The sequence below is a fragment of the Heterodontus francisci genome, chromosome 15 (assembly GCF_036365525.1).
Source record: "Heterodontus francisci isolate sHetFra1 chromosome 15, sHetFra1.hap1, whole genome shotgun sequence".
NCBI classification, from domain to species: Eukaryota; Metazoa; Chordata; class Chondrichthyes; order Heterodontiformes; family Heterodontidae; genus Heterodontus; species Heterodontus francisci.
The window spans coordinates 6793432-6821017 of NC_090385.1; the positions used below are offsets into that span (position 1 = coordinate 6793432).

The window sequence follows — 27586 nt, forward strand, 5'->3', positions numbered from 1 at the left end:
ACCACTTCTGTGTATTGTAGAAGCATAGAAACACAGAAAATAGGAAGAGCAGGACATTCAGCCCTTCGAGCCTGCTCCACCATTCATTATGATCATGGCTGATCATCCAACTCAGTAACCTGTTCCCGTTTACCCTCATATCCTTTGATCCCTTTCGCCCCAACAGCTATATCTAACTATAATAAAAACAAGAAATGCTGGAACCACTCAGCAGGTCTGGCAGCATCTGTGAAAAGAGAAGCAGAGTTAACGTTTCGGGTCAGTGACCCTTCCTCGGAACTCCCCACCATTGGGAACATCTACCCTGTCAAGTCCTGTTAGATTTTTATAAGTTTCTATGAGATCCCGCCTCACTCTTCTGAACTCCAGCGAAAATAATCCTAACTGACTCAATCTCTCCTCTTACGTCAGTCCCGCCATCCCAGGAATCAGTGTGGTAAACCTTCGCTGCACTCCCTCTATAGCAAGAACATCCTTCCTCAGATCTTCTTCTTTGGCCTCCTTGTCTCGAGAGACAATGGGTAAGCGCCTGGAGGTGGTCAGTGGTTTGTGAAGCAGCGCCTGGAGTGGCTATAAAGGCCAATTCTAGAGTGACAGACTCTTCCACAGGTGCTGCAGAAAAATTGGTTGTCGGGGCTGTTACACAGTTGGCTCTCTCCTTGCGCTTCTGTCTTTTTTCCTGCCAACTGCTAAGTCTCTTCGACTCGCCACGCTTTAGCCCCACCTTTATGGTTGCCCGCCAGCTCTGGCGATCGCTGGCAACTGACTCCCATGATTTGTGATCAATATCACAGGACTTTATGTCGCGTTTGCAGATGTCTTTAAAGCGGAGTCGTGGACGGCCGGTGGGTCTGGTACCAGTGATGAGCTCGATGTACAATGTGTCCTTGGGGATCCTGCCATCTTCCATGCGGCTCACATGGCCAAGCCATCTCAGGCACCGCTGGCTTAGTAGGGTGTACATGCTGGGGATGTTGGCCGCCTCGAGGACTTCTGTGTTGGAGATATGGTCCTGCCACCTGATGCCAAGGATTCTCTGGAGGCAGCGAAGATGGAATGAATTGAGACGTTGCTCTTGGCTGACGTACGTTGTCCAGACCTCGCTGCCGTAGAGCCAGGTACTGAGGACACAGGCTTGATACACTTGGACTTTTGTGATAAAGAGGCCAAAACTGCACACAATATTCCAGGTGTGGCCTCACCAAGGCCCTGTATAATTGCAGCAAGACATCCCTGCTCCTGTACTCAAATCCTCTCGCTATGAAGACCAACATACCATTTGCCTTTTTTACCGCCTGTTGCACCTGCATGCTTACCTTCAGCGACTGGTGTACGAGAACACCCAGGTCTCGTTGCATATTCCCCTCTCTCAGTTTATAGCCATTCAGATAATAATCTGCCTTCCTGTTTTTGCTACCAAAGTGGATAACTTCACATTTATCCACATTATATTGCATCTGCCATGCATTTGCCCACTCACTTAACTTGTCCAAATCACCCTGAAGCCTCTCTGCATCCTCCTCACAACTCACCCTCCCATCCAGTTTTGTGTCATCTGCAAATCTGGAGATATTACATTTAGTTCCCTCAAATAAATCATTAATATATGTTGAACCCCACTAGTCACTGCCTGCCATTCGGAAAAAGACCCCTTTATTCCAACTCTTTGTTTGCTGTCTGCCACCCAATTTTCTATCCTTCGTAATACACTATCCCCAATCCCATGTGCTTTAATTTTACACGCTAATCTCTTATGTGGGACTTTGTCGAAAGCCTTCTGAAAGTCCAAATAAACCACATCCACTGGCTCCCCCTCATCAATTCTACTAGTTACATCCTCGAAGAAATCCAGTAGATTTGTCAAGCATGATTTCCCTTACGTAAACCCATGCTGACTCTGTCTGATTCTACCACTGTTCTCTAATTGCTCTGCTATAAAATCTTTGATAATGGACTCTAGACTTTTCCCCACTACTGACGTCAGGCTGACTGGTCTATAATTCCCTGTTTTCTCTCTACCTCCCTTTTTAAATAGTGTGGTTACAATAGCTACCCTCCAATCCATAGGAACTTTTACAGACTATAGAATCTTGGAAGATGACCACCAATGCATCCACGATTTCTAGGGCCACTTCCTTAAGTACTCTGGGATGTAGATTATCAGGCCCTGGGTATTTATCGGCCTTCAATCCTATCAATTTCCCCAACACCATTTTTCTACTAATATTGATTTCTTTCAGTTCCTCTCTCTCACTAAACCCTGTGTTCCCAACATTTCTGGTATGATATTTGTGTCCTCCTTTGTGAAGACAGAACCAAAGTATGCATTTAGTTGGTCAGCCGTTTCTTTGTTCCCCATAATAAATTCCCCTGTTTCTGACTGTAAGGGACCTACATTTGTCTTCACCAATCTTTTTCTCTTCGCATACCAATAGAAACTTTTACAGTCAGTTTTTATGTTCCCCACAAGCTTACTTCCATACCCTATTTTCCCCTTCTTAATCAATCCCTTGGTCCTCCTTTGCTGAATTCTAAACTGCTCCCAATCCTCAGGTCTGTTGTTTTTCCTTGCAAATTTGTATGCCTCTTCCTTGGATCTAATGCTATCTCTAATTTCCCTTGTAAGCCATGTAAACCTTTCCTGTTTTACTTTTGCACCAGTCAGGAATAAACAATTGTTGCAGTTCATCCATGCACTCTTTGAATGCTTGCCATTGCCTATCCATCGTCATCCCTTTAAGTAACGTTCCCCAATCCATCATAGCCAACTCGTGCCTCATACCTTCGTAGTTTCCTTTATTAAGATTCAGGTCCCTAGTCTCAGAATCAACAATGTCACTCTCCATCTTGATGAAGAATTCGATCATATTATGGTCACTCATCCCCAAGGGGTTTCGCATAACTAGATTGTCAATTATTCCTCTTTCATTACACAATACCCAGTCTAGGATGACCTGTTCTCTGGTTGGTTCCTCAGCGTATTGTCCAGAAAACCATCCCGTATACACTCCATGAATTCCTCCTCTACAGTATTGTGACTAATTTGATTTGCCCAATCTATATGCAGATTAAATTCACCCATAATTACAGATGTTCCTTTATCGCATGCATCTCTAATTTCCTGTTTAATGGCATTCCCAACATCACCAGTGCAGTTTGGGGGTCTATATACAACCCCCACCAACGTTTTTTGCCCCTTAGTGTTTCTCAGCTCTACCCACACAGATTCCACATCGTCAGAGCTAATATCCTTCCTCACTATTGCGTTAATTTCCTCTTTAACCAGCAATGCAACTCCACCGCCTTTTACATTTTGTCTGTCCTTCCTAAATACTGATTACCCCTGGATGTTCATTCCCCATCCCTAGTCACCTTGCAGCCATGTCTCCCTAATCCCGACTATATCATTCCCGTTTACATCTATTTGCGCGATTAATTCATCCACTTTATTGCGAATGCTCTGCGCGTTAAGGCACAAAGCCTTAAGGCTTGTCTTTTTAGCATTACTTGTCCCCTTCCCACTATTTTTCATTGTGGCCCTGTTTGATTCTGGCCCTTGATTTCTCTGCCTATCACTTTTCTTATTCCCCTTACTGTCTTTTGTTCTTGTCTTTGATCCCCCCTCCTCTGACTCCTTGCAAATGTTCCCGTCCGCCTGTCATTTTAGTTTAAACCCTCCCCAACCACTATAGCAAATACTCCCCCTCGGACATCAGTCCCGGTCCTGCCTAAGTGTAACCCATCCAGTTTGTACTGGTCCCACCTCCCCAGAACCGGTCCCAATGTCCCAGGAATCTAAATCCCTCCCCCTCACACCATCTCTTAAGCCATATGTTCATCCGATATATCCTGCTATTTCTACTCTGACTAGCACGTGGCACTGGTGGTAATCCTGAGATCCTTTGAGGTCCTACTTTTCAATTTACTTCCTAACTCCCTATATTCTGCTTTTAGGACCTCATCCTTCTTTTTACCTATGTCGTTTGTACCAATGTGTACCACGACCACTGGCTGTTCACCCACCCCCTTCAGAATGTCCTGTAACCACTCTGAGACATCCTAGACCCTAGCACCAGGGAGACAACATACCATCCTGGAGTCTAGTTTGCAGCCACAGAAACGCCTATCTATTCCCTTTACTATTGAATCCCCAAGAACTATTGCATTCTTACAGAAGCAGTTGCTGGATCCCCATTGTTTCAACATTGGAAATGTCTTTCCGGTCAGGGCTTGCAATTTTAAGTTTTAATGTTCATGTGGCGAAATAATGTGTGCCTCAGTCTTGGCAGGTGGGGTTTGCCTGACATAATGAACTAGTAATCTAGAGACCTGCACTAATGATCTAGAGACATGAGCTCAAAACCCACCATGGCAGCTGGGGAATTTAAATTCAGTTAATTAAATAAAATACTAATATCCCTACTGGAGACAAAGAAAGTATTGCATTGCCATAAAAACCCATCTAGTTCACTCATGGCTGACTTTAGGAAGGAAATTTTCCGTCCTTACCTGGTTTGGTCTATATGTGACTCCAGTCCCACAGCAGTGTGGTTGACATTTAACTGCCCTCTGAAATGGCCGGGCAAGCCAGTCAGTTGTTGCAAACTGCTATGAAAAAGTCAAGTCAGAATAAAACGGGTCAGACCAACCAGCACCAACCGAGGCACTGTAAATGGTAAAGGCTGTTGCCCTCCAAGTCACACACCATCCTGAGTTGGATCTATATCACCATTCCATCATCATCGCTGTATCAAAATCTTAGAACTCCTTCCTAACAGCATTGATGATGGGTCTACACCACATGGATGTCAGAGATTCAAGGAGGCAGCTCACCACCACCACCTCAAGAATAATTAAAGATGAGCAACAAATGCCAGCCTTGCTCACGATGCCCACAACCCATAAACAAATGAAAAAAAGACATCAATTTTCAAAATATCCTTCCCGATACCCTGAAGGCAGCATTTCATGGCAGAGAAATTCCATTGTCCTCCAGCCCAGCAAATCCTATCTCTCAACGAAATGCCAGAGTTCCCACCACTCTCCACCCTATGTCAAAGTCTGGATTGAGAAGAACCCCTAATTTTGCCCCCTCCCTAATTTGTCAGATAATTGACCTGAGGAATAAAACAATTGACACTGAGCAGAAATGAAGGGCAGATATTCCTCATCATCACCTCATTAATCTGGAATTCGAGCCCTGGGAACAGGAGAAATTATTCCTCACTCTCACAATATCCCATTACATAAGTTGAGTTATCTATTTGTGCACCATTGTTCCAGGGCGTTTCTCTGTGAGGTAACTCAAAACAACGAACCACCCCTCCCCAACCCCCCAAAGAGAGACTTCCACATGCTTCCCTCTATCCTTGACCCCTTCACCAACATCCCACCTCTTTCATCTACACTCCACCTAGTTACACCTACGTCCCGTATCCCCAAGTCCTGTCTCCTGAACAAGTTTCCATTCGCATCACCCCCTTGGTTTCTCAACCTCCGAACCCATTCTCTGCCTCTGTACGGGTTCCCCCTCTTCACTTTGGTCTAATTATCCTCTTTGCCTTCTCACCCTGAAGGCACTGGATACTGCAAAGGCGATGGGCCCTGACAACATTCTGACATTGAAGACTAGTGCTCCAGAACTAACTGTGCCCCTAACCAAGCTGTTCCAGTACAGCTATAACACTGGCATCTACCCGGCAATGTGGCAAATTGCCCAGGTATGTCCTGTCCACAAGAAGCAGGACAAATCCAACCTGGCCAATTATCACCCTATCAGTCTACTCTCAATCATCAGCTAAGTTATGGAAGATGTCGTCAATAGTGCTATCAAGCTGCACTTGCTCAGCAACAACCTGCTCACTGATGCTCAGTTTGGGTTCCACCAGGGCCACTCAGCCCCAGACCTCATTACAGCCTCGGTCCAAATTGGACAAAAGATCTGAACTCCAGAGGTGAGGTGAGAGTGACTGCCCTTGATATCAAGGCAGCATTTGACCATGTATGGCATCAAGGAGCCCTAGAGTCAGTGGGAATCAGGGGGAAAAGTCTCTACTGTTTGCAGTCATACCTAGCACAAAAGAAGATGGTTGTAGTTGTTTGGGGGTCTATCACCTCAGTACTATGATATCACTGCAGGAGTTCCTCAGGGTAGTGTCCTAGGCCCAACCACCTTCAGCTGCTTCATCAATGTACTTCCCTCCATCATAAGGTCAGAAGTGCAGATGTTCGCTGTACAATGTTCAGCACCATTCATGACTCCTCAGATACTGAAGTTGTTTGTGTCTAGATGCAGCAAGACCTGGACAACGTCCCGGCTTGGGCTGATAAGTGACAAGTAATATTCGCATATGTAGCATTATCATTGCTGAATCCCCCACCATTAACATCCTGGGGGTTACCATTGACCAGAAATTGAACTGGACCAGCCACATAAATGCTGTGGCTACAAGAGCAGATCAGAGGCTCGAAATTCTGCGGCAAGTAACTCACTTCCTGTCGCTCCAAAGCCTGTCCACCATCTGCAGGGCACAAGTCAGGAGTCTGATGGAATATTATCCACTTGTCAGGATGGGTGCAGCTCCAACAATGCTCAAGAAGCTCGACATCATCAAGGACAAAGCAGCCAGCTTGATTGGCACCCCATCCATCACATTCAACATTCACTCCTTTCACCACCAACGCACAGTGGCAGTATCTACAAGATGCACTGCAGCAACTCACCAAGGCTCCTTAGACAGCATCTTACAAACCCGCGACCTCTACCACTGAGAAGGACAAGGGCAGCAGATGCATGGGAACCCCACCACCTGCAAGTTCCCCTCCAAGCCACATACTATTCTGACTTGGAACTATATCACCATTCCTTCACTGTCGCTGGATCAAAATCCTGAAACTCCCTTCCTAACAGCACTGTTGGTGTATCTGCACACCAAGGACTGCAGTGGTTCAAGAAGGTAGCTCACCACCACCTTCTCCAGGACAATTAGGCTTAGGAAATAAATGCTGGCCTCACCAGCGATGCCCACATCCCATGAATCAATAAATAAACCCTACTTCACCTTAACCATGTTTAGTCACAGCAGAACTGCGAACTTCCATTTAATTAGCAAACCCAATAATATTGAGCTGGAGATTTTTTGCCTAGTATTAGCTTCTCCTCAATCAATTCTACTTTAGGGGTTGTAAAGGGTTTTACTGCATGGACATTACAAATATATTGCAGTTAACAAAATGATCTGCCACAGTAATAATCTATTACAAATTACAAATGCTTTATGTGTAGCATCTTTCCATCTTAAATCCTAAATCAGACTCGGTGACAATGGGAAACTCATTTTAAAAGTATTGATATTTACCTGTAGCACCTCTGGTACCTGTAAGTGACACTGTGTTTGGTATTTACAAAGTTGAGTGCCTGATACATAACATTTGATATCAAATCCATCAATGGTGCAGTGTTGTGGCAATAGATTTGGCTCCAAAATAAAGACATTAAATTTTAGTTTATGACATACATTTTCATTCCATTCTTCCAACTAACTCCAATTTTGGAAAAGTAATTTTAAATTCCCGAGTATGGTAGCATAATTGTTTTGTTACTGGACTAGTAACTAGTTACTGGACTAGGAATAAATGGGTCTTTTTCCGGGTGGCAGGCAGTGACTAGTGGGGTACTGCAGGGATCAGTGCTTGGGCCCCAGCTATTCACAATATATATTAATGACTTGGGTGAGGGAACTAACTGTAACATTTCCAAGTTTGCAGACGACACAAAGCTGGGGGGTAATGTGAACTGTGAGGAGGATGCAAAGAGACTCCAATGTGATTTGGACAAGTTGGGTGAGTGGGCAAATGCATGGCAGATGCAGTATAACGTGGATAAATGTGAAGTTATCCATTTTGGTTGTAAAAACAGAAAGGCAGATTATTATCTGAATGGCGATAGATTGGGAAAGGGGGAGGTGGAACGAGACCTGGGTGTCCTTGTACACCGGTCGCTGAAAGCAAGCATTCAGGTGCAGCAAGCAGTTAGGAAGGCGAATGGTATGTTGGCCTTCATTGCAAAAGGATTTGAGTACAGGAGGAAGGATGTCTTACTGCAGTTATACAGGGCCTTGGTGAGACCACATCTGGAGTATTGTGTGAAGTTTTGGTCTCCTTATGTGAGGAAGGATGTTCTTGCCATGGAGGGAGTGCAAAGAAGATTTATTAGGCTGATTCCTGGGATGGCAGGATTGACGTATGAGGAGAGATTGGGTCGACTAGGCCTTTATTCACTAGAGTTTAGAAGAATGAGAGGGGATCTCCTAGAAAACTATAAAATTCTAACTGGACTAGACAGGCCAGATGCAGGGAGGATGTTCCCGATGGCTGGGGAGTCCAGAACCAGGGGTCACAGTCTCAGGATATGGGGTATGCCATTTAGAACTAAGATGAGGAGAAATTTCTTCATTCAGAGGGTGGTGAACCTGTGAAATTCTCTACTGCAGAAGGCAGTGGAGGCCAAGTCAGTAAATATATTCAAGAAGGAGATAGATATGTTTCTTAATGCCAAAGGGATCAAGGGATATGGGAGAAAGTGGGAACAGGGTACTGAATTAGACGATCAGCCACGATTCTTTTTTGAATGGCGAAGCAGGCCTGAAGGGCTGAATGGCCTACTCCTGCTCCTATTTCCCATGTTTCTATGTTAATCCAGATATACGAATTCAAATCTCAACACACCAACCGGAGAATTTAAATTCAGTCAATTTAATAAAAAACTACTATCACTATTGGTGACCATGAAACTACTGGATTGTCATAACGAACCATGTTGCTCAATAATGTCCTTTAGGAAGGAAATCTGCCACTCTTACCCAGACTAGCCTACATGTGACTCCAGTCCCACAGCAAAGTTGTTGACACTTAACTGCCCTCGAAATGGCCCAGTAAGCAACTCAGTTGCATCAAATTGCTATGAATAACTCTAATAAGAATAAAACAGGACAGACCACCCAGTGTCAATGTAGCCACCAGAAACATTCCCCTATCCAAGACACACACCATACTGAGTTGGAAATATATTGCTTTTCCTCCATTGTCGTTGGGTCGAAATTCTGAAACACGCTCCCTAACAGCACTGTGGGTGTAACAACACCACATCGAATACAGATTTCAAGGAGGCAGCTCACCACCACATTCTCAACGGAAAATACAGATGAGCAAGAAATGCCAACTTTGCCAATAATGCCCATATACCAAGAACGAATGAAAAAAGACATCAATTTTCAAGATACTGTTCCCGATACCCCGAAGCCAGCATTTCACAGCAGAAAAACTCCATCTTCCTCCAGCCCAGTAAATCCTATCCCTAAAAGAAATTCCACAGTTCCCACCACTGAGCCCAAAGTCTGAACTGCGAAGCACGACGGCACCCCAACCCCATCCTCAATCAGATAACTGGCCCCTAGGAATAAAACAATCCCTATTAAGGAGAAATTCCAGGCGGCAGACTACGTCACATGTTCCTCAACGCACCTCCCCATTAAGCAGGAGGCTGGTCCCTGGATTATGAGAAATTATTCCTCACTGAGAAGAAAAGGCAAGCTTCAGGAAGGGAAACGTAACTCAGCACAATCGCCACCCCCAAGAGATTTTCTACACACTTCCACGTTCCATTCACCTTTCACCTATCTTCCCTGTTTCCCTTTTTCCACCTATCCTCCACTCTTCTACGCATCTTGTCACATCTTCCATGCCCGTTCTTCAAGTCCTGACTCCATCTATCTTCCTTTTACTTTTCCCCTTTTCACCACTTCTCGCCTGCTCTCACATTCCCTCTCCCCTCACCCTTTCCTCTCTTCACTTGGATCCATTATTCCCATTTGCTTTCTCACTCTGCTTCACCTAAATTGTGTCCAGTCGTAGCAGATCTGTACCTTATCCTTAATGAGTAAACCCAACGATGTTGAGTTGGATGTTTACCTGGAATTGATGCACGTGTTGGCTTCTTTTTTTTAGAGGTGACAAAGCGTATTGCTGCATGGACAACACAAACATACCTTGGTTAACAAATTCATCTGTTGATGTAATAACCTATTATAAATTACAAATGTTGTGCGAGTGGCAACTTCACATCTCAAATTGTATCGTTACTCCCCAAGTCAGGCTCTGCCAATGGAAAAATTCATATGAAAAGGGTCAACCTGCAGTATCAGTTGTATCTGTTGATCGCACTGTTCTGGGCATTTACAGGGTTAAATGCCTGATACATAATATTAAATGTAAAGCCCATGAGTGGTATTGTGTTGTGCCAGCGAGACTTGGCATTAAGCTCCAGTGTAACTTTTAGATAACAATGCACTTTGTCAATTCATTTTTTCAGGTTACTCCAATATTGGATGAGAACAACAAACATTTAACCCCCCAAAACAGAAACTCAGACATCAATTTCATAAATACCATTCCTGATATTCGCAAAACTGTAATTCCAGGCATAGACAGAAATTCCATCTTACTCCAGCGCAGTAAATCTCATCCGAAAAATTATCTCAGCATATCTTCCCCCACTCTCCAATCCAAGCACAAAATTAGGACTGACAACTCCTGCCCCAATTCCCCTCTCACCCTCCCTTATGAATAGGATATTTGACCACTCGGAATAAAACACTGAGCAGAAATTCAAGGCTGTGGAGGACGGTACATATTCCAATCACCATGCCCTCCTATATAGCAGGAAGTCCGGCCCTGGAACGACAAGAAACAATTCCTCACTGAAATGACAACCCTGGTTTGATCGATGGAAAGCAAACTTAACACAAGCTGCCACAAAGAGAGTTTGCTGTCTGTTTCCCTGTCCCAGCCCATGCCCTTCCCATTCCCCCTTAAACAACTTTCCCTGTTCCACCAGTCACAACATCCAGACGACCATGCCAACATCAGAATTAGGAGCAGGAGTAGGCCATTCGGCCCATTAGTGCCTGCTCCGCCATTTAATAAGATCATGACTGATCTGATTGCGGCCTCAACTCCACTTTCCTGCCTACACCCACACCCCCCACCCCACCACCCCCCCTCCCCGATACCCTTTGACTCCCTTGTTAGTCAAGAACTTATCTACCTCTGCCTTAAAAATATTCAACGACCCTGCCTCCACTGCTCTCTGGCGAAGAGAGTTCCAAAGACTCACAACCCTATGAGAGAAAAATATTTCTCCTCATCTCTATCTTAAATGGCAACCCTTATTTTTAAACAGTGTCCCTAGTTCTAGTCTCTCCCCCAAGGGGAAACATCCTTTCAGCATCCACCCTGTCAAGTCCCCCACGATCTTAGATGTTTTAATAAGATCACCTCTCATTCTTCTAAACTCCGATGGATTCAGATCCCCCTGTCCAACCTTTCCTCATAAGATAACTTCTGCACCCACCCCCATCCCAGTTATTAGTTGACTGAAACTTGAAATGTATTTATATCTTTTCCTAAATAAGGTGATGAAAACTGTACACAGTACTCCAGATGTGGTCTCACCAATACCCTATACAATCGCAGCAAAACATCCCTACTTTTATATTCCATTCCCTTTGCAATAAACGACAACATCCATTTCCATTCCATTTACTCCTTCCTCAAGTTCCCTCTCCCTGTCCATCTTCCTTTTCCCTCTCCACCTCCCTCCCAGTCACTGCCATTTTACTCTTTCCGTCTCCCACCACTCCCCCCCACCCCCAACACCTTCACTTGGTTCCAATTATAACATTTGTCTTCTCACCCTGTTTCATCTGAATTGTGCTCAGCCACAACAAACCCAACAATATTGAGCTGGTTGTTTACCTGGTGTTGCATTTGTTGACTTCTCCTCCATCAATTCTGTTTTAGGGGTTTCTGCATAGACATTACAAAATACCTCAGTTAACAATATCATCTGCTGTTTTAAAAAGCTATTATAAATTGCAAATTTGAGAGTTACAACTTTTCATCTCAAATTGTATTAAAACTCCTCTAAGTCCACATTCCATACTTCTTTCTGGTGTGTTCAGGAGAATTTTCTAGATCAGAATGCTTCCAATGCAACACGTTCTGGGGAATAAGGTGGATCAATTGTCAGTCGGGGAACATTTCAGAGGCACTGATCATAGCATCATAAGGTTTAGGTTAGCTATGGAAAAGGACAAGGAGCAACCCAGAGTAAAAATAATTCACTGGGGGAGGGCCAATTTCAGTGGGGTGAGAACAGATCTGGCCCAAATAACTTAGAATCAAAAGATTGTCAGGCAAACTATAACAAAATAATGGGCTGCTTTTGAAAGAGGGATGGTTCGGGTGTGGTTGAGGAGGAAAGGTAGGACAAACTACGCCAGAGCTCCCCAGATGATGAAAGAGACAGAGAATAAGATGAAGCAGGAAAACGGTGCATATAACACGTCAGGTTGATAAGACAAGTGAGAAGCAGGCTGAATATAGAAAATTCAGAGAGGAAGTGAAAAAGAAATGAGCAGCAAAGAGAGAGTATGAGAAGAGACTGGCAGCGAACATGAAAGGGAATCCAAAAGTCTTCTATATACACATGAATAGTAAACGGGTAGTGAACGGCAGTGGGGCTGATTAGGGACCATAAAGGGGATCTATGCATGAAGGTAGAGGGCATGGCTGAGGTACTAAATGAGTACTTTGCATCCGTCTTTACCAAGGAAGAAGATGCTGCCAAAGTCATAGTGAAAGAGGAGGTAGTTGAGATGCTGGATGAGCTAAAATTTGATAAAGAGGGCGTATTAGAAAGGCTGGCCATACTTAAAATTGATAAGTTACCAGGACTAGATCAGATACATCTAAGGATTCTGAGGGAAGTAAGTGTGGACATTGTGGAGGCACTGGCCAAAATCTAGATAAAGGGATGGTGCCAGAGGACTGGAGAATTGCAAATGTCCAAAAAAAAAGTGTAAGGATCAGCCTAGTAAATACAGGCCAGTCAGTTTAACCTCAGTGGTGGGAAACATTTTTGACACAATAATCCAGGACAAAATTAACAGTCACTTGGACAAATGCAGATTAATTAAGGAAAACCAGTATAAATTTGTTAAGGGCGAATCATGTTTAACTAACTAGCTTGAATTTTTTGATGAGGTAACAGAAAGGGTTGAGGAGGGTAATGCAGTTGATGTGGTGTACATGGAATTCCAAAAGGCATTTGTTAAAGTGCCACATAACAGGCTTGTCAGCAAAGTTAAAGCCCATGGAATGAAAGAGACAGAGATGGCACCGATACAAAGATTGCTGAATGATAGGAAACACAGTAATGGTGAACAGTTGTTTTTCAGACTAGAGGAGAGTATATAGTGGGGTTTCCCAGGAGTCCGCCGTAAGACCACTACTTTTCTTCATCTATATTAATGACCTTGGCTTGGGTATTCAGGACACAATGTCAAATTTGTGAATGACACAAAACTTGTAAATATTGTGAACTGTAAGGAGGATAGTGATAAACCTCAGGAGGACACAGGTCGGCTGCTGGAATGGAAGGACACGTGGTAGGTGAAATTCGATGCAGAGAAGCGTGAAGTGATACATTTTGGTAGGAAGAAAGAGAAAGTACAAAAAAAGATACAATTCTACAGGGAGTGCAGGAGCAGAGGCACCTGGGGTATTATTGCACAAATCATTGAAGAGGTGGCAGGACAGGTTGAGAAAGTGGTTAATAAGTGTTACAACCGAGGTGAAAAGTGTGCACTCTTTTCTCTAGTTCTACCTCTCCACACCGGACCCACCAGCCATCCATGTCTCCGCTTTAAAGACGTCTGCAAACGCGACATGAAGTCCTGTGATATTGATCACAAGTCATGGGAGTCAGTTGCCAGTGATCGCCAGAGCTGGCGGGCAACCATAAAGGCAGGGCTAAAGTGTGGCGAGTCGAAGAGACTTAGCAGTTGGCAGGAAAAAAGACAGAAGCGCAAGGGGAGAGCCAACTGTGTAACAGCCCCGACAACCAATTTTCTTTGCAGCACCTGTGGAAGAGTCTGTCACTCTAGAATTGGCCTTTATAGCCACTCCAGGTGCTGCTTCACAAACCACTGACCACCTCCAGGCACTTACCCATTGTCTCTTGAGACAAGGAGGCCAAAGAAAGAAGAACAACTTCTCCACAGGTCACAACATATATTTAAATGTTTACCTAGTTACCAAAGCATAAGGGCCGCCCGCGCATCAACACTAGCAGAATTTCTTATCCACAGTTGTGACATAAGTTTCTAAATTCACTTGAAAAAGCACTGCAAAACACTCCCACAGGGGATGCAGAGACCAAGTGGGCCCACATCAGAGACGCCATCTATGACTCAGCAATGACCACCTATGGCAAACATGTGAAGCGAAATGCAGACTGGTTTCAATCTCACTTTGAAGAACTGGAACCTGTCAAAGCCGCTAAGCGCATTGCACTGCTGAACTACAAGAAAGCCCCCAGTGAGTTAACATCCAAAGGACTTAAAGCAGCCAGAAGCGCTGCACAAAGAACAGCCAGGCGCTGCGCAAATGACTACTGGCAACACCTATGCAGTCATATTCAGCTGGCCTCTGACACCGGAAACATCAGAGGAATGTATGATGGCATTAAGAGAGATTTTGGGCCAACCAGCAAGAAGATCGCCCCCCTCAAATCTAAATCAGGGGACACAATCACTGACCAACGCAAGAAAATGGACTGCTGGGTGGAGCACTACCTAGAACTGTACTCCAGGGAAAATGTTGTCACTGAGACCGCCCTCAATGCAGCCCAGTCTCTGCCAGTCATGGATGAGCTAGACGTACAGCCAACAAAATCGGAACTCAGTGATGCCATTGATTCTCTAGCCAGCGGAAAAGCCCCTGGGAAGGACAGCATTACCCCTGAAATAATCAAGAATGCCAAGCCTGCTATACTCTCAGCACTCTACGAACTGCTTTGCCTGTGCTGGGACGAGGGAGCAGTACAACAGGACATGCGCGATGCCAATATCATCACCCTCTGTAAGAACAAGGGTGACCGCGGTGACTGCAACAACTACCGTGGAATCTCCCTGCTCAGCATAGTGGGGAAAGTCTTTGCTCGAGTCGCTTTAAACAGGCTCCAGAAGCTGGCTGAGCGTTTCTACCCTGAGGCACAATGTGGCTTTCGAACAGAGAGATCCACCATTGACATGCTGTTCTCCCTTCGTCAGCTACAGGAGAAATGCCGCGAACAACAGATGCCCCTCTACGTTGCTTTCGTTCATCTCATCAAAGCCTTTGACCTTGTCAGCTGACGTGGTCTCTTCAGACTACTAGCAAAGATTGGATGTCGACCAAAGCTACTAAGTATCATCACCTCATGCCATGACAATACGAAAGGCACAATTCAGCATAGCGGTGCCTCATCAGACCCGTTTCCTATCCTAAGTGGCATGAAACAGGGCTGTGTTCCCGCACCTACACTGTTTGGGATCTTCTTCTCCCTGCTGCTCTCACGTAAGTTCAAGTCTTCAGAAGAAGGAATTTTCCTCCACACAAGATCAGGTGGCAGGTTGTTCAACAAAGAACAAAGAACAAAGAACAGTATGGCACAGGAACAGGCCATTCGGCCCTCCATGCCTGCGCCGATCTTGATGCCTGCCTAAACTAAAACCTTCTGCACTTCCGGGGTCCATATCCCTCTATTCTCATCCTATTCATGTATTTGTCAAGATGCCTCTTAAACGTCTCGATGGTACCTGCTTCCACCACCTCCCCCGGCAACAAGTTCCAGGCACTCACCACCCTATGTGTAAAGAACTTGCCTCGCACATCCCCTCTAAACTTTGCCCCTCTCACCTTAAACCTATGTCCCCTAGTAACTGACTCTTCCACCCTGGGAAAAAGCTTCTGACTATCCACTGTCCACGCCGCTCATAACTTTGTAAACCTCTATCATGTCGCCCCTCCACCTCCGTCGTTCCAGTGAAAACAATCCGAGTTTATCCAACCTCTCCTCATAGCTAATGCCCTCCAGACCAGGCAACATCCTGGTAAACCTCCTCTGTACCCTCTCCAAAGCCTCCACGTCCTTCTGGTAGTGTGGCGACCAGAATTGCACGCAATATTCTAAGTGTGGCCTAACTAAAGTTTTGTACAGCTGCAGCATGACTTGCCAATTTTTATACTCCATGCCCCGACCGATGAAGGCAAGCATGCCGTATGCCTTCTTGACTACCTTATCCACCTGCGTTGCCACTTTCAGTGACCTGTGGACCTGTACGCCCAGATCTCTCTGCCTGTCAATACTCCTAAGGGTTCTGCCATTTACTGTATACCTCCCAACTGCGTTAGACCTTTCAAAATGCATTACCTCACATTTTTCTGGATTAAACTCCATCTGCCATTTCTCCGCCCAATCTATATCCTGCTGTATCCTCTGACAATCCTCATCACTACCCGCAACTCCACCAACCTTTGTGTCGTCCGCAAACTTACTAATCAGACCAGCTACATTTTCTTCCAAATCATTTATATATAATACAAACAGCAAAGGTCCCAGCACTGATCCCTGCGGAACACCACGAGTCACATCCCTCCATTCAGAAAAGCACCCTTCCACTGCTACCCTCTGTCTTCTATGACCGAGCCAGTTCTGTATCCATCTTGCCAGCTCACCTCTGATCCCCTGTGACTTCACCTTTTGTATCAGTCTGCCATGAGGGACCTTGTCAAAGGCTTTACTGAAGTCCATATAGACAACATCCACCGCCCCTCCCTCATCAATCATCTTCGTCACTTCCTCAAAAAACTCAATCAAATTAGTGAGACATGACCTCCCCTTCACAAAACCATGCTGCCTCTCGCTAATAAGTCCATTTGTTTCCAAATGGGAGTAAATCCTGTCCTGCAGAATCCTCTCTAACAATTTCCCTACCACTGACGTAAGGCTCACCAGCCTATAATTTTCTGGATTATCCTTGCTACCCTTCTTAAACAAAGGAACAACACTGGCTATTCTCCAGTCTTCTGGGACCTCACCTGTAGCCAATGAGGATGCAAAGATTTCTGTCAAGGTCCCAGCAATTTCTTCCCTTGCCTCCCTCAGTATTCTGGGGTAGATCCCATCAGGCCCTGGGGACTTATCTACCTTAATGCTTTGCAAGACACCCAACACCTCCTCCTTTTTGATAATGAGATGACTATCGACACTCCCTTCCCTAGGCTCATCATCCACCAAGTCCTTCTCCTTGGTGAATACTGATGCAAAGTACTCATTTAGTACCTCGCCCATTTCCTCTGGCTCCACGCATAGATTCCCTCCTCTGTCCTTGAGTGGGCCAACCATTTCCCTGGTTACCCTCTTGCTCTTTATATATGTATAAAAAGCCTTGGGATTCTCCTTAATCCTGTTTGCCAATGACTTTTCATGACCCCTTTTGGCCCTCCTGACTCCTTGCTTAAGTTCCTTCCTACTGTCTTTATATTCCTCAAGGGATTCGTCTGGTTCCTAGCCTTCCAGCCCTGACAAATGCTTCCTTTTTCTTTTTGACGAGGCTCACAATATCCCGCTTTAACCAAGGTTCCCGAAACTTGCCAAACTTATCCTTCTTCCTCACAGGAACATGCTGGTCCTGGATTCTAATTAACTGACGTTTGAAAGACTCCCACATGTCAGATGTTGATTGACCCTCAAACAGCCGCCCCCAATCTAAATTCTTCAGTTCCTGCCTAATATTGTTATAATTAGACCCCCCAATTTAGCACCTTCACCCGAGGACTACTCTTATCCTTATCCACAAGTACCTTAAAACTTATGGAATTATGGTCACTGTTCCCGAAATGCTGAAACTTCGACCACCTGGCCGGGCTCATTTCCCAATACCAGGTCCAGTACGGCCCCATTCCGAGTTGGACTATCTACGTATTGTTTCAAGAAGCCCTCCTGGATGCTCCTTACAAATTTTGCCCCATCCAAGCCCCTAGCACTAAGTGAGTCCCAGTCAATATAGGGGAAGTTAAAATCCCCCACCACTACAACCCTGTTACCGTTACATCTTTCCAAAATCTGTCTACATATCTGCTCCTCTACCTCCCGCTGGCTGTGGGAGGCCTGTAGTAAACCCCCAACATCGTAACTGCACCCTTCCTATTCCTGAGCTCCACCCATATTACCTCGCTGCATGACCCCTCCGAGGTGTGCTCCCGCAGTACAGCTGTGATATTCCCCTTAACCAGTAATGCAACTCCCCCACCCCTTTTACATCCCTCTCTATCCCGCCTGAAGCTTCTAAATCCTGGAACATTTAGCTGCCAATCCTGTCCTTCCCTCAACCAAGTGTCTGCAATAGCAACAACATCATAGTTCCAAGTACTAATCCAAGCTCTCAGTTTATCTGCCTTACCTGTTATACGTCTCGCATTGAAACAAATGCACTTCAGACCACCAGTCCCCGCTGTTCTCCGCAACATCTCCCTGCCTGCTCGTCCTCTTAGTCTTACTGGCCTTATTTACTATGTCCTCCTCATTTACTTCACTAGCTGTCGTACTGCTCTGGTTCCCACCCTCCTGCCACACTAGTTTAAACCCTCCCGAGTGACGCTAGCAAACCTTGCAGCCAGGATATTTGTGCCCCTCCAGTTTAGATGCAACCTGTCCTTCTTGTACAGGTCCCATCTGTCCCTGAAGAGAGCCCAATGGTCCAGCTATCTGAAACCCTCCCTCCTACACCAGCTGTTTAGCCACGTGTTTAGCTGCACTATCTTCCTATTTCTAGCCTCACTGGCACGTGGCACAGGGAGTAATGCCGAGATTACAACCCTAGAGGTCCTGTCTTTTAACTTTCTACCTAACTCTCTAAACTCTCCTGCAGGACCTCGTCACTCCTCCTGCCTATGTCGTTGGTACCGATGTGTACCACAACCTCTGGCTGTTCACCCTCCCCCTTCAGAATGCCCCCTGTCCATTCAGAGACATCCTTGACCCTGGCACCAGGGAGGCAACATACCATCCTGGAGTCTCTTTCACGTCCACAGAAGCGCCTATCTGTGCCCCTGACTATAGAGTCCCCTGTAACTTCTGCGCTTTGTCCCTCCCAGCTGAACAACAGTGCCAGACGTGGTGCCACTGCTCTGACTGCTCCTGTTTTCCCCTGATAGGCCCATCCCCCCCCAACAGTATCCAAAACGGTATACTTGTTAGAGAGGGGGATAGCCACAGGGGATTCCTGCACTGACTGCCTGCCCCTTCTAGCGGTCACCCATCTATCTGCCTGCACCTTGGGTGTAACCATTTCTCTAAAACTCCTGTCTATGACACTTTCTGCCATCTGCATGCTCCTAAGTGCATCCAGTTGTTGCTCCAACCGATCCATGTGGTCTGTGAGGAGCTGCAACTGGGTACACTTCCTGCAGATGTAGTTGTCCGGAACGCTGGAAGCGTCACGGACTTCCCACATCTCACAGGTGAAGCACTTCACCCCTCTAACTGTCATTTCTAGCACTATTTAATAAATAAAAATAAATACTTATTAAATCCTGACTAAATTGTTATAATTAACGATATGGTCCCTAGTGCTAGATTCCTACTATAAATATTAAATGCTGACTAAATACAGTAATCTCCTCCATCACCAAGACTGACGCGGGAGCATCACTGTTGGTCGAGTCCCAAAAGACATATCTGCTAGACTCGGCCTGCGGCAGGTTGTGAGGGAACCATCAAGAGGGAAGAACCTACTTTACCTCATCCTCACCAATCTGCCTGTCGCAGATGCACTATGCATGGTAGGAGTGACCACCGCACGGTCCTTGTGGAGACCAAATCCTCTCTTCACATTGAGGAGACCCACCATTGTGTTGTGTGGCACTACCACTGTGCTAAATGGGACAGACTTCAAACAGATCTAGCAAATGAAAACTGGGCATCCATGACGTGTCAGCCTGGTGAAGCTACAACACAGGACTGCTTGCATGCCAAACAGCGGAAGCAACATGTGATAGACAGGGCTAAGCGATCCCACAACCAGCAGATCAGATCCAAACTCTGCAGTCCTGCCACATCCAGTCGTGAATGGTGGTGGACAATTAAACAACTGACAGGAGGAGGAGGCTCCACAAATATCCCCATCCTCACTGATGGGGGAGCCCAGCACATCACAGCAAGAGATAAGGCTGAATCACTTGCAATAATGTTCATCCAGAAGTGCCGAGTGGATGATCCATCTCGGCCTCCTCCTTAGTTCCCCCGCATCACAGATGCCAGTCTTCAGCCAATTGGATTCACTCCGTATGATAGCAAGAAATGGCTGAAGGCACTGGATACTGCAAAGGCTATGGGGCCTGACAACATTCCGACAATAGTGCTGAAGACCTGTGCTCCAGAACTAGCCGCGCCCCTAGCCAAGCTGTTCCAGTACAGCTACAACACTGGCATCTATCCGGCAATGTGGAAAATTGCCCAGTTATGCACTGTATGCAAAAAGCAGGACAAATCCAACTCGGCCAATTACTGCCCTATCAGTCTACTCTCAATCATCAGCAAAGTGGTGGAAGGTATCGTCAACAGTGCTATCAACCGGCACTTGCTCAGCAATAACCTGCTCACTGATGCTCAGTTTGGGTTCCACCAGGGCCACACAGCCCGAGACCTCATTACAGCCTTGGTCCAAATTGGATAAAAGAGCTGAACCCCAGAGGTGAGAGTGACTGCTCTTGACATTAAGGCTGCATTTGACCGAGTATGGCATCAAGGAGCTCTCGCAAAACTGGAGTCAATGGGAATCAGGGGAAAAGTTTCCATTGGTTGGAGTCATATCTAGCACAAAGGAAGATGGTTGTGGTTGTTGGAGATCAATCATCTGAGCTCCAGGACATCATTGCAGAAGTTCCTCAGGGTAGAGTCCTCGTCCCAACCATCTTCAACTTCTTCATCAATGACCTTCCCTTCATCATAAGGTCAGAAGTGAGGATGTTTGCCCATAATTTCACAATGTTCAGCAACACTCGTGACTCCTCAGATACTGAAGCAGTCTGTGTCTAGATGCAGCAAGACCTGGACAACATACAGGCTTGGGCTGGTAAGTGGCAAGTTACATTTGTGCCACACGAGTGCCAGGCAATGACCATCTCCAACAAGAGAGAATCTAACCATCTCCCCTTGATGTACAATGGCATTACCATCGCTGAATCCCCCACTATCAACATCCTGGGAGTTACCGTTGACCAGAAACTGAACTGGACCAGCCACATAAATGCTTCTGCTACAAGAGCAGATCAGGGCTAGGAATTCTGCAGCAAGTAACTCAAATCCTGTCTCCCAATGTCTGTCCACCATTTACAAGGCACAAGTCAGGAATGTAATGGAATACTCTCCACTTGCCTGGATGAGTGCAGCTCCGACAACAATCAAGAACTTTGACACCATCCAGGACAAAGCAGCCTGCTTGACTGGCATCCCATCCACCACCTTCAACAATCACTTCCTTCATCACCGATGCACATTGGCAGCAGTGTGTACCATCTACAAGATGCACTGCAGCAACTTACCAAGGCTCCTTCGAAAGCACCTTCCAAACCCATGACCTCTACCACCTAGATGGACAAGGGCAACAGATGTGTGGGAACACCACCTCCAAGTTCTCCTCCAAGTCACACACCATCCTGATCTGGAACTACATCGCTGTAACTTCACTGTCGCTGGGTCAAAATCCTGGAACTCCCTAATAGCACTGTGGGTGTACCTACACCCCAAGGACTGCAGCGGTTCAAGAAGACAGCTCACCACCACCTTCTTAAGGGCAATTTGAAATAGGCAATAATTGTTGGCCTAGCCAGCGACACCCACATCCAACGAATTAATAAAAAAACCCTGCTTCACCTCAATCAAGCTCAGTCACAGCAGATCTGCGACTTATGTTTAATTACCAAAGCCAATGATATTGAGCTGGAGGTTTACCTAGTATTAACTTCTCCTCAATCACTTCTACATTATAGGTTGTAAAGATTTTTCTGCATGGACATTACAAATATACTGCGGTTAACAATATGATCTACCGCAGTAATAACCTATTGCAAATTACAAATGCTTTGGCTGTAGCATCTTTCCATCTTAAATCCACTCAAACACTCTCAATCAGACTCGGTGACAATGGGAAAACTCTTATGAAAAGTATTGATATTTACCTGTAGTAAGTGTGGTACCTGTAGGTGACACTGTGTTTGCTATTAACAAGGTTGAGTGCCTGATACATAACATTTGATGTAAAGTCCATCGATGGTGCAGTGTTGTGGCAATAGATTTGGCTCCAATATAAAGGCATTAAATTTTAGATAATGATGTGATTTGCATTCCATTCTTTCAGCTAACTCCAATATTGGAAAAGTCATTTTAAATTCCAAAAACAGTGTATGGTAGCATAATTGTTGTGTTACTGTACACGGAATCCAGATATAATATGAGTTCAAATCTCACCACACCAGCTGGAGAATTTAAATTCAGTTAATTTAATAAAAAGCTAATATCACTATTGGTGACCATGAAACAACTGGATTGTCATAATGAACCATGTTGCTCAACAATGTGCTTTAGGAAGGAAATCTGCCATTCTTACCCAGTCTGGCCTACATGTGACTTCCATAGCAAAATTGTTGATTCTTAACTGCCCTCTGAAATGGCCCAACAAGCTATTCAGTTGCATCAAACTGCTATGAATAAGTTTAATAGAATCAAAGTGGACAGACCACCCAGCATCGAACTAGGCACCGTGAACAAAAGAGACACTTCCCCTCCAAGGTACACACCATCCTGAGTTGCTGCTCCTTCATTGTCATTGGGTCAAAATCCTGGAACACCCTCCCTAACAGCACTGTGGGTGTAACAACACCACATGGACTAGAGAGATTCAAGGAGACAGCTCACCACCACCTACTCACTCAAAGGAAATTAGATCAGCAATAAATGCTGACTTTCCCAGCATTGCCAATACACCTTAAACAAATGAAAAACAACATCAATTTTCAAATTACTGTTCCTGATACCCCGAAGGCAGCATTTCGCAGCAGAGAAACACCATCTTCCTCCAGCCCAGTAAATCCTATCCCTAAAAATATTCCACAATTCCCATCACACTCCATCCTAAATCAAAATCTGGAATGAAAAACACCAGCTGCACCATCGCCCCCCACCTACCCCCCGAAATCAGATAATTGACCACTAGAGTATAACAATCCCCCATCATGGAGAAATTCCAGGCTGCACAGTAAGGCACATGTTCCTCACCCTCACCTCCCCATTAAGCAGGAGGCTGAGCCCTGCTAGTATGAGAAATTATTCCTCACTGAAAAGAACAGGCAAGCTTCAGGAAGGGAAAGGTAACTCAACACAATCCCCACCCCCAAGAGATTTTCCACACCCTCCAATGTTCTTGCCATTCACCTTTCCCCCATCTTTCCTGTTCCCCCTTTTCCACCTACCCTCCATCCTCCCATGCTCCTTGTCACACCTTCCATACCTCAAATCCTCACTCCCTGTCCATCTTCATTTTTCTTTTCCCCCTTTTCGCTCTTCACTCCTGCTCTTCCATTCCCTCTCCCCTCACCCTTCCCTCTCTTTACTTGGGTGTGTTATCCCCATTTGCTTTCTCACTCTGCTTCACCTAAATTGTGCTCAGTCACAGCAGATCTGTACCTTCTCCTCAATTAGCAAACCCAACGATGTTGAGCTGGATGTTTACCTGGTGTTGATTTACGTGTTGGCTTCTTCTTAACAGGTTTTTTTTTCGATTTTACAAAGTTCATTGCTGCATGGACAAAACAAAAATACCTCAGTGAACAAATTCATCTTTTGTTGAAATAACCTATTATAAATTGCAAATTTTTTGCAGTTGGCAACTTTACATCTCAAATTGTATTGATACTCCCCAAGTCAGGCTCTGTCAATGGGAAAATGCTTATTATAAGTGCGGTGTATGTTGTATCTGTTGATTGCATTGATCTGGCATTTACAGGGTTAAGTGCCTGATACATAATAGTTAGTGTAAAGTGAAATCTTGTTGTGCCAGTGAAATGTGGCATTCAGCTTCAGTGTAAATTTTAGATAACAAAGTGCTTTTTCAATCCATTCTTTCAGGTTTCTCCAATCTTGGACAAAAACAATGTCATTTTTACTGACCAAAACAGGAACTCAGACATCAACTTCATAAATTCCTTCCCTGATATTCTGAAAGCTGTAATTTCTGGCATGGACAGAAATTCAATCTTACTCAGCCCAGTAAATCTCATCCCAAAAACAATCCCACCATATTTCTCACCACCTCCTCGGAAAATGTTGTGGTGCGCTTTTAAGGCTGAAAAAGATCAGTACCTCTTTAATGCAGCCAGCTCCAGGGACTATAAGCAAAAGTGCATTCTGGTTGCTTAGCTACAACCATACAGAGAGGGAGAACAGGACATGCAATGTATCCATTTTGATTCTGAAAACTGACTAACTGGTTTTGTTCCGAGTTAGACAGACACACTGTGCCAGCATGTACTGAAGGGAGAAAGGAGAGCTGTCTAAGACAATTTGTGTAGCTTCTCTCTCAAAGTTCTAAAAACTTCAAGGCAAATTAATTCCTTGAAGAAAATAACCAATTATTGATCTGCTGTGTTCATTGCTGAAAGACAGGAGAGTTTAACACTTCACTGCTGAATTGAACTGCCGAATTTCTATCGTAGGATTTACCGGACCTTGGAAGACTGCAAGTGGACTTTGACTGTGTTGTATCAGACGACCATTCATCAGGAAGCGTAATCTGCAAAGACTTTATTGTTATTTCTATTTTTTCGGGCAGCTAATTAAACACTAAAATACTGTTAATTTGAGTATATATATATATGCAAATGCGGGAGTTAGATTCTTTAAATGAATTATAAGGTCTTTAGATATTGGTTTATCTGAGTAGTGTTTAAGATTTTAGTTTTTAAAAAATAAATAGTTAATTTGTTGATATCTAAAGATATCTGGTTTGGTTCACTTCATTCGGGGGTTACTAGATTGTTTCATTTCGGCTGCTGCTTTCTTTGATGTGGAAAGCTTAAAGAAATATGATGCGACCTGTGGAGCAGCGGGACTGAATTGACAGTGCATTGCTCCCATCACAATCAGAATCATATATTTTGACTGGGGGCTTTGTCCTGAGCGGTCATAACATAGCACAAAATTAGGACTGACAGGCCAACCCACCCCTATTTCCCGCCACACCTTCCACCACCACTCCCTGCCAATACGATATTTGACCACTAGGAATAAAACACTGAACAGAAATTCAGGGCTGTGGAGTAGGGTACAGATTCCGATCACCATGTCCTCCCACTTAGCGGGAAGTCCAACCCTGGAAATACAAGAAACAATTCCTCACTGAAATGAAAACCCTGGGTTGAAAGACAGAAAGCAAACTCAAGACAACCCCCCAAAAAGAGAGTTTGCTGTGTTCTTCCCTGTACCACCCCGATGCCCTTCCATTCCCCCTTCAACAACCATCCCTATTCCACCAGTCACAACTTCCATAACCCTTCCTCAAGTTCCCCCTCCCTGCCCTCCCATTCCCTGCCACTTTACTCTTTCCGCCCCTTTACTTGATTCCAATTATTCGAGTTGCTTTTTCACCCTGCTTCACCTGAATTGTGCTCAGTCACAGCAAACAGAACGACGTTGAGCTGGTTGTGTACCTTGTGTTGTAGCTGTTGGCTTCTCCTCAATCAATTCTATTGCAAAACGTTCTGCATGGACATTACAAAATACCTCAGTTAACAAAATCATCTACTGTTGTAAAAATATATTCTAAATTACAAATTAGAATAGCAACTTTTCATCTCAAATTGCATTGAAACTCATCTAAGTGCTCTAAGTCCACACTTCTTTCTGAAGTGCGTTCAGGAGAATTTTCTAGATCAGCATGCTTCCAGTCCAACACATTCTGGGGAATAAGGTGGACCAAATGTCAGTCGGGGAACCTTTTGGGGGCACTGATCATTGTATCATAAGGCTTCATTTAGATATGGAAAAGGACAAGGAGCAATGAAGAATAAAAATAATTCATTGTAGGAGGGCCAATTTCAGAGGGGTGACAACGGATTTTGTTCAAATAAATTGGAATCAAAGATAGGCAGGCAAAACTGTAACAAAATAATGGGCTGCCTTTGAAAAGGACATACGAACATATGAATTAGGAGCAGCAGTAGGCCACTCAAGCCTGCTCCACCATTCAACAAGACAATGACCGATTTGGTAGTAACCTCAACTCCACATTCCCGTCTACCCCCAATTACTTTTCACCCCTTTGCTTATCAAGAATCTATCTATGTCTGCCTTAAAAATATTGATTCTACCACCTTTTGAAGAAGAGAGTTCCAAAGCCTCACAAATCTTTAAGAGAAAAAAATTCTCCTCGTCTCTGTCTTAAGTGGAGAACCCTTTATTTTTAAATAGTGACCGCTAATTGTAGATTCTCCCACAAGAGGAAACATCCTTTCCACATCCACCCTCTCAAGACCCCTCAGGATCTTATGTGTTTCAATTAAGTCGCCTGTAGCTCTTCTAAACTACAGCAGATACAAGCCTAGCCTGTCCAACCTTTCCTCATTAGACGACCCGCAATTTCCGGATATTAGTCGAGTAAACCTTCTCTGAACTACTTCCAACGCATTTACATCCTTCCTTAAATAAGGAGACCAGTACTGTACACAGTACTCCAGATGTGGTCTCACCAATGCCCTGTATAACTGTAGCATAACCCCCTACTTTTGTATTCAATTCCACTCACAATAAATGATAACATTCTATTAGCTTTCCTAATTATGTGCTGCACCTACAAACTAACCTTTTGCGATTCATGCACTAGGACACTCAGATCCCTCTGCATCTCAGAGCTCTGCAATCTCTCACCATTTAGATAATACGCTTCTTTTTTATTCTTCCTGCCAAAATGGGCAATTTCACATTTTCCCACATTATACTCCATTTGCCAGATCTTTGCCCACTCACTCAACCTATCTATATCCCTTTGTAGCCTCCTTATGTCCTCTTCACAATTTACTTTCCTACCTATCTTTGTGTCATCAGTAAATTTAGCAACAATACCTTCGGTCCCTTCATCCAAGTCATTTAAATAAATCGTAAAAAGTTGAGGCCCCAGCACTGATCCCTACGGCACACCACTCATTCATTACATCTTGCCAACCAGAAAATGACCCATTTATGCCTATTCTCTTTTTCCTTCTATCCATGCTGTCATGAAGACCCCCACCTGCCAAAAATGAGGCATAGTAATTTCATCATATGAACATTAATTTTAAACTGTTGCTGGAGTGAAGAGATGACTTGTTTAAAGAGATCAGCAGACATTTGGCTGCACGGAATTTGGATACTAAGAGACAGTGATTGGAGTGACAAAAGAATTGCTCACTGATTCAATTAACAGAGATTGGGCTGGGCAATGGTGATCCACATCTTGTCAGCAGGGTAGGAGACAGCACCCCACCCCCCACCCCCACTGTCCCATTGAGGGCTTTGGAATCCACAAATGCAGGAGTGATTAAGCCAGCTGGTCACATGACTAACCGGCTGGTCCAGGCTTTTTGAACTTGACACAAGACAGTTTGAGTT

At 44.7% G+C, this 27586-nt stretch overlaps 1 protein-coding gene across 1 annotated transcript in view; it reads right to left on the reverse strand.

Annotated features, from left to right (window-relative positions):
- The window catches only part of LOC137377390 (neurofilament heavy polypeptide-like), a 187512-nt gene that overhangs the window by 111941 nt on the left and 47985 nt on the right, over positions 1 to 27586 (reverse strand). The window contains exons 9-12 of the mRNA XM_068046968.1: positions 25651 to 25701; positions 23676 to 23741; positions 11815 to 11865; positions 9970 to 10023 (exon numbers count right to left, since the gene is read on the reverse strand). Of these exons, the coding sequence (XP_067903069.1) occupies positions 9970 to 10023; positions 11815 to 11865; positions 23676 to 23741; positions 25651 to 25701 (222 nt within the window). The remainder of the gene's footprint in view (positions 1 to 9969; positions 10024 to 11814; positions 11866 to 23675; positions 23742 to 25650; positions 25702 to 27586) is intronic.